Consider the following 7,949-nt stretch of genomic DNA (forward strand, 5'->3'; position numbering starts at 1 on the left):
GTCTGGAGTACGCAGTGCCCAGAACAGTGTGTGAGACCTGGAGAAGTGTCAGAGAAGGTGTTAAAGGGAACTTGAGAACCCAGGTGACAAACCAGCGTAGGAGAGGTGGAAGGAGAAACCAGATGGGGACATTTGACAGGGTGTAACTGTCAAGAGCTGGAATGGAGATGATGTGAGTGAAGACTGGGGACTGTTTAATTTTCTCTGAACTGAGAATCTGGTGGTTACAGAACCCCTTTAGCACCCAACGTCTGTGTAGTTGATGGGACAGCTCTCCCAAAGGAGAGGCTGGAGTAGTAACAGGTTACATGGATTACCAGTAGGTTTGGGGAGACTTTTTAGTCAACTATGACATTCTGACATTAAGTGCTTTGCATTTCTGGGGATGGAGAAACTGGTCACCTCTGTGAGAACAACTTTTTCATGAGTATTTTCTATTTTCTCAGGGCACAGAGTCCATTAAGATGGAAAATGGACAAAGCACAGCGGCTAAACTGGGGCTTCCACCCCTCACACCAGAGCAGCAGGAAGCTCTCCAGAAAGTGAGTAAACTTGATGTGAATTTCCTTCTTAGCACTCGTGTTTGTGGCTTTTTGGTTTTGTTTCTTTTTGGTTTTTTTAAATGAGCCTCTGTTCCTGATGTTATCAAGGGAACTCACCTGCCAGGGATCTGTACAGGGTAACGGCCATGCTGTGTGTGGAGTCACACTTCCACATTTGTGCTCACAGATTATTTGTTTTGGTTTAGAGTTTGTAGATGCTTTTTGGGAGCAGTGATGTTGGGGTGGGGAGAGTGTTTTTAATTAAAAAAAAAAAATCCAAATCATAAGTACTTACCACCTTAAGGTGCTGTTGTAATTCTAAGACAATATGTAACTGCGCAAAGCTACTGTGAGGAGCAGCCCATACTCCACAAGCAGCAGGTTTCCGATATGCTCCAGCTGGTCTTCTATTCCATCCACACCAGAACACATCACGAAATAGCTCTGATTTTCCCTCCTGCTATTTCCCATCCTGTTGTGAAAAGACCCAGTAGCAAGTATTTCCCACCCGTTTGAGCCAGCCTGTTCTGATTTAGACAAGGTCTCAGTCTGGCTCTGACTCCAGGTTGTTCCATGTAGCTGGTGGGGAGGTTACTACTGCTTCTTGCCCACTTTCTGGTGGAGTGAGTGGTGCCTGGCTCCCTGAGGGGAGAGCAGAGCTGGGAGAAGGGGAAAGCCCGCAGAACCAGGGGACGTGGGAGCTGTGGGCTAGATGTCTGCTGTGCTCTGCTGAAGGAAAGCACTGCTGTGGGTAGGCTTCACGTGAATGTTCCCTTGGTGATGAAGCTGCTTATGTGTGTGTTTGGCTCACAGTGCGAAACGGCCTCGTTTCCTCTGGCTTCTCCATAGCTGACAGATGTAAATCCCCTTGTCCGTTTCCAGGTTTCCGAAGCACCCGTCTCAAATCCACGTTCCCTGGCACCTCCCAAACACGTACACCCATGGAAAGCAGGTGCCTGAGAGGTTGGCTGGCTGTGTGTGTACCCTCCCCTGGGGATAGGCACACATGTGGGTATTAGGTGTCCCCTGACAAAGAGCCTCCATGTCAGCAGCACCAGGCATAAAGCTCAGGCTTTGTCGAATTTGTGGAAGGCTGAAAGAAAAAGACCAGTCAGTCTGGTGTCTGCAGGCTAGGAACCAGAGGAGGAGAGCTGGAGCATTGTAGGGAGCAGGAGCAGTGGGTCCTCCAAGCTACAGTAGGCCAGATGTGGTAAAAGAAGAGAGGGGGGAGTGCCCAGTCCAGAGACTGGACATGGGGGTTTGGAGGCCCTTCCCTTCTGTAGAAACTTTTTGTCCAGATGCTCTCTGAGTGGAGAGGACTTGGAGGAGGCTCTGTCCTGCCCTCATCCCAGCAGGTAAGGTGTTGTGGTGGGGTCTGAGGGGCCAAGGGCGGCAGAGGGGAAACGCTCAGTGTCCAGTGCATGCTGCTTTCCTGATGTCGCGTCTGCTGCAGAGTGAGTCCAGCCAGTCCTCTGCTCAAGCCTTGTGCTGTGTTTCAGGGCTCACGACTCTAAGAAGCAGACCAAGATGTCAGTGAGCTGTTGGCCGCTGGCTGATGAACAATGCCTCATTATTGCTTAGGGCTGGAGTGCCAGAAGTTCTGCTGGTGGACAGTTGTGTGGTTCTGGGGAGCTGTGGTGTGGAATAAACGTCCTTCCCTGCTCCCTGGTACTATCCTGTGACTACAGAGGCTGTGTTTCTTTCCAGGCAAAGAAGTATGCGATGGAGCAGAGCATCAAGAGTGTGCTGGTGAAGCAAACCATCGCCCACCAGCAGCAGCAGCTCACCAACCTCCAGGTGAGACCCTCTGAGATGCTCCCGCTGTGCCTTACTCCCCCCCAAGGTGGAGTTCGTTTTGCGCTTAGGAGCAGAGCACAGCCCTGAGGCCTGCCCGCAGCCAGCACACGTGGCTCTTTCCACAGCAGGGCTGGAGCAGACTGTCTTCAGCCCGCTAGAGAAACCCCCTTTGCTCACCTCCACAAATTGCCCCCAGATTTCCCTCATTCAACGAGTAAATTTTTAAGAGTTTCTCTCTGTTGACTGGCCAAATGCTTCTAGAAATGCCCGGAGCCAAAGGATTTGCTGTGGGTTTCACTTCCAACTTACATTTAAGGTGGTGTCTGGGGTTATCCTTCACCACCTCTCCTGCCCGAGGGGAAGGTCCCTGTCTCTGCTGTCTATAACAGTATTGCCCCACGTCCCTTCCCTTCGCCTGGGTGCGCTCTCGATGTCAGAGAAGTTCGTTGGCGGTTCCTGCTAAAGCTGGAATGCCTGTGTATTGGGAGAGCCCTTAACTGGTGTTTGAATCTCCCTTCCTTCAGGGGTTTCTTGAACACATCTCACTGCCTTCTACTCCAAGTTAGGAAGCCCAAATTAATGGCTGTGGGACATTGGCTCTTTTATTAAGAACCGCTGTGGATGGGCTTGCCATGAGGCAGCTCTGGCCTTTCAGGGCTGTGCATGTTTCTGAGCGTCTGACCTAGTTAAGGGGCTCCTTTTTAAATGCTGGGGGTGAATCAACGACAGTGGTTGCAGAGGTTACTATTGCCTTGAGTCCCCCCTGGGAGAAGACCCTGCTTCCTGAGGCAGTGGCAGCAGCACAACTCCACCCTGACCTGGTGGGACTGGAATCTGCAGGGTCCCAGCGCCGGACAGTCCTTGGGACCAGGCAGTGAGGGGTGAGGAAGGAGAGGCCTCTCTCACAGGTTCCCTGTGCCGCCGCTCTGCTTGAGTTTTTACAAACAGCCGTAGTATGCTCAGCTCCAACAGACTGAACTCTGTCTTTACTGTCTTTCAGATGGCAGCAGTGACAATGGGCTTTGGAGATCCTCTCTCACCTTTACAATCGGTCAATAGACATATTCACTTCTTCTTGGGCACTTTGTCTTAGTCAGGGCCTAGAGTGGGGAAGTACGTAGTGGTAATACAAGACTCTTAATTCAACCCAGCACAACCCTCCCACCTCCCCACCCGTTACGGACAAGCACCACAAGCAGAGGCAAAGTGTAAACTCCCCAGAGGAAGACCCCAGGCTGGGTGCAGTCTGCTGGGACACTGGCAGTCGGGGTCCTGGAGGCAGTTGGCAAAGAAAGCGTTAGATTTCGAACAGTTCTGAACACACCCGTGAAATTGTGGGAGCTGCATTTCTAGGGATGCTGCAGTTCTGAGGTCCTGACCTAAAACTAACTGCCAAGGTAACTCAAACGGGCAATTTCTGACGAAGGGAATTCTCAGCACCAGAGACCTGGCAGCTGAGGTGCTGGGGAGTACTGGGGCACCAAGGCTGGCAGAATGTGTCGTAGCCCAGCTGCGAGGCTGCTCTTTACTGTGCATGTTCCAGACTAGGTGGATATGGCATGTGTCGATAAAGGAAAAGCAGGATGGAGGTAACAAAACTGCAGGTCCGTGGTTTCAGAGAACCTGTGCAGTCCTTTAGTGCTGGAACTCCCAATCAGATGCCACAAAGAGCTTAATTACCTGGGGTTGTTCATCCCCTCCTTTTCCCTAGACTTGTTGGACAGCGGCCGCTGCAGAAAGTGTCCTCTAAGCTCTGCTGAATGCAAAGGGTCATTTGTAAATTGGTAAATATTTTCCATCTTGCTGGAATATGGTATTTCTGCTTGGTGTAAAATGCAGCCAGAGGCTTGTACTCCAAAATGAGTGATGCACTAAGACTGCAGGCAGTGTGTCAGCGGGGGAGCCAAAACAAATGCTGTGGGGGTGTGTAAGTTTGGAACAGAGTGGAAGTGTATGCCTCGAGGTGAATTGGGCATAGCTGGTTCCTGAGCTCTCTGGCCAAGAAACTTCTACCACTGAACGTAGACGCTTCCTTGAGAGCACAACTCCACCAATTTTTTAAAAACAGTTTCCCGGCTCATGATTCACAGCTGGGTGACAGACAAAAAGCTCATAATGTTGCAGGGAATGTTTGAACTCTCATTAGCCTCAAAGGCAGAGCCGGTATTGTGAGTTCTCTCCTGAAGCTGTTCCTCCCTCTCCGGGGAGTCAGAGACGGCTGCTGGTAGACAAAGCCCAGGAGTGGAGATCTGTGCTGAGCCCTTCGTCGGGGGTGCCCTGTCCTCGGCATGGGCTTTTCCCCAGGCCCCTTGGGGGTGCAGAGACCACCCAAAGACCTGTTCCCTGCTGACAAGATCCATCAGTTTCTACCTGAAGGAAGCGCAGCCTGAATTCCTGTTGCCATGTCTTAGTGCCTGAGTCAAAGCTTCCTCTCTGCTTGATCGTACAGGTATTGCAGTGCGAGATACCATGTCACTTCAGCCAGATGAGCACCATTTCCTGGTGTCGTTGTGTTCCAGTTGAAGCCAGCGGTGATGTTTTTTCATCACCTTTGTTTAAAGGAGTCCTTCCAACACGATGCTGTGGCTCATCCTTAAAATTGCCTTCATGAGCATTTGAGAGCATCACTGCATAGATACAGCTCTGAGCTGCTGCCTTTAGGAAGGTTGCAGAGATGTCAAACTCCATTTTTTTAGGTGGAGAAGGAGGGCTGATACAATCTGCTTAGCGTAGCTTGTGAAAGCAATGATGATGCTGATGCTGTTGTGTGCTCAGGTCATAGGTGTATGTTGCATCACTCCACTAACCCAATGCCACCTATTCCTGTCAGGGATCTCTGTATACCTCTAGTCATCACGGTCCACCTCAGCTCAGCCTTTTGTAGGTCCAGATTTCTGATTTGAAGTGACAGTGTCCTTGTCACTCCCCTGCCTGCTCAGTTAGGATCTCTGCAGCGGGGTGCGGTGTGCAGAGGTTGCTGCCCTGGGAGAGTACAGATGCCATTTTTCTATCCCCCATGACATTGTTAACTGAAGAGAAGAGAGTGTCCTCTTTCCGTGTTATACGTGTTATAGACCGTTCAGCAAGTGGAAGACCCCTCTGCCTGGTGCGAGCGAGGCTGCGGTGCCTGGGCAGGAAGCACTCCTAGTAATGTATGGGGTCTTGATTGCAGTCTGGCACTGGAGGGGAGGCACCTCACTCTGACACCTGGGGTTAGGATGGTGGTGGCTCTGAACCCGTAATGGGACACACTGCACAGGCTGAGGGGCTACTGATCATGGGCTTTCCTGCACCAAAGCTGGGGATGCGTTGGAGAATCTGGGAGTCAACACATCAGCTGTCCTGCTAGTGCACGTGCCATAGTCCTCCTAGTCGCAGCATTGCAGAGTGAATTGAAAACCAGCTTAATTTAACCACGTGACACATGTAAATGCAGCCCGGAGCAAGTTGAGGAGCAGCAGCAGGGGTTGAGAACCATTCCTGTGTCCCATCAGCTGTCCTGCTCGTGCACGTGCCATAGTCCTCCTAGTCGCAGCATTGCAGAGTGAATTGAAAACCAGCTTAATTTAACCACGTGACACATGTAAATGCAGCCCGGAGCAAGTTGAGGAGCAGCAGCAGGGGTTGAGAACCATTCCTGTGTCCAGTGTCCCTGCTGTGTTGAACAGTAGGAGTGGAACCTGTACAGTATGTTTCCTTCTGTGGTCAATGCCCACTATGTGTGGGTACTGTGAGGGAGAGGGGTATGGTCAGGTATGGCTCGTGTCCGTTTTTGTCCCCTCTGTTTTGCCATTTGAGCCGCAGCGTTCCCAGACGCATCAGAGCTCGCTGTGCTCGTGCTGAAATGGCCTATTTTAAAGGCCTTGATTAAAGAAACTTTTCAGCAGGGGTGGGGGGAAGAGGTGGTTGCTCAGAGCTCCCACTGCGGTGCTGGGCGGGGAGAGAGGCATCGAGCTTCACGCTGCGTTTGCCTGCTCTGCAGCAGTCCATAGCCCTCAGGGTTTCCTTTTAAAGGCCTTGATTAAAGACACTTTTCAGCAGGGGTGGGGGGAAGAGGTGGTTGCTCAGAGCTCCCACTGCGGTGCTGGGCGGGGAGAGAGGCATCGAGCTTCACGCTGCGTTTGCCTGCTCTGCAGCAGTCCATAGCCCTCAGGGCTTCTCCCCTGTCCCGTCTGTCCCTGCGGAGCAGGAGTGAAGCCCTGGCCCATCTCCAACGCACTGTCATTCAGTCTTGCTGGTTATAGGGAGCTGCCTCTACAGAGACCGGAGTCTGCCTTGGTCCCAAGACGTGCTGCTAGGACACGCTGGCCAAACCTGTCATTTTTGTAGGCAGCGTCTTCCTAGAGCAACATTTATTAGTAGCAGTTATTCCAGAATTGACAAATAATTGAAGGATTTACTGCTTTTTTTGGATACCTGCTGTAAGAAATCTCTGGATTTGTCTTGCAAACAGGTTTTCAGGCATACTTAGGAGAAAATAGCACAGAGACCTTCTCTGCACCGAGCTGATAAGGGCGGAGCCTTTGGGGCTGCACCACTATCTGAGCCAGTAACAGCAGGCAGTGATAAGTACTAGCACCACACACTTAACCACAATGTTTCCTTTAACCCTTCGATTTTTTTTTTTTTCTTTGGCTTTGCTTTTGACCTGTGCGGTGGAAGTGGTGCCTAGTACTGGATCTCATCCTGCCTGGGGCGGGGGGTGGTGTGTGATGCTGAGGGAGTGGGGAGGAGGTTCCCAGTTCCAGATCCTTTGCTGCCTGGGAGGATGGGGTCGGGGGGAGGGAGCGACTGGTGGTGCCCAGTATTGGATCTCGTGCTGTCCCTTGCGGGAGGGGGTGGGAGGGATGGCTGATAGTGTCTAGAGCTGAGACCTTTGCTGCCTGGAGGGGGAAGCTGTCCTAGAATGAAGTCATTTCCTCCTCCCGCAGGCGTTGCTGGAGACGTGATCGGGCTGGGGAGGGTTAGACCTTACCGGTGGGGTTGGAGTTTGGCTCCTGAGGCGGCAGAGCCCATCAGAGATTTGACTGCCCCGGGAGCGAGCTGTACTGTTTATCCGCTCCGGCAGTCTGTGCTTTGGGCGGGAAGAGACCTCTGTATTGCTGCGTGTGCCCGGCTGCGCTGCAGCCTGGGAGGAGCTGCCTACTGTTGGGCCATAGCTCCTGGGAGGGAAGGAGGAAGGGACAGAGGTCCTGACGCCTGTGATCACCCTTGCCCTAACCAGCCAGTTCTTCTTTCCAATACAGATGGCAGCTCAGAGGCAGCGCGCCCTGGCCATCATGTGTCGCGTGTATGTGGGCTCCATATACTATGAACTGGGAGAAGACACCATTCGCCAGGCCTTTGCCCCTTTTGGACCCATAAAAAGCATTGATATGTCCTGGGACTCAGTTACCATGAAACACAAGGTTGGTTGACAGCCCTCGAGTGATGTTTGTTCTCCTCTGCAGGGCCCTCCTGGGTGTACCTGGGCAGGAAGGAGCCCTCTCCTCACGGAGAGCCCCTAGGTCGGCGTTGGTGGCTGCCTGCTCCACCTGGCTCCTCAGGATTCTCTACTGGGAGGCAGACGAACGTGGGGTGGGGGGGGGGGGGAGGAAGAGGGTCGACAGC

The 7,949-nt window shown here is 52.4% G+C and overlaps 1 protein-coding gene across 2 annotated transcripts in view; it reads left to right on the forward strand.

Annotated features, from left to right (window-relative positions):
- The window catches only part of PUF60 (poly-U binding splicing factor 60KDa), a 21,312-nt gene that overhangs the window by 4,452 nt on the left and 8,911 nt on the right, over positions 1-7,949 (forward strand). The window contains exons 2-5 of one of the 2 annotated variants that reach the window (XM_010137447.1): positions 447-542; positions 2,250-2,339; positions 3,340-3,390; positions 7,586-7,747. In XM_010137447.1, the coding sequence (XP_010135749.1) occupies positions 465-542; positions 2,250-2,339; positions 3,340-3,390; positions 7,586-7,747 (381 nt within the window). In that variant the 5' untranslated portion in view covers positions 447-464. Of the gene's footprint in view, positions 1-446; positions 543-2,249; positions 2,340-3,339; positions 3,391-7,585; positions 7,748-7,949 lie in introns of those variants that run through there. The other variant, XM_010137448.1, reaches the window with a different exon arrangement.

Source organism: Buceros rhinoceros, unplaced genomic scaffold, assembly GCF_000710305.1.
Source record: "Buceros rhinoceros silvestris isolate BGI_N320 unplaced genomic scaffold, ASM71030v1 scaffold1786, whole genome shotgun sequence".
Classification (NCBI taxonomy): domain Eukaryota; kingdom Metazoa; phylum Chordata; class Aves; order Bucerotiformes; family Bucerotidae; genus Buceros; species Buceros rhinoceros.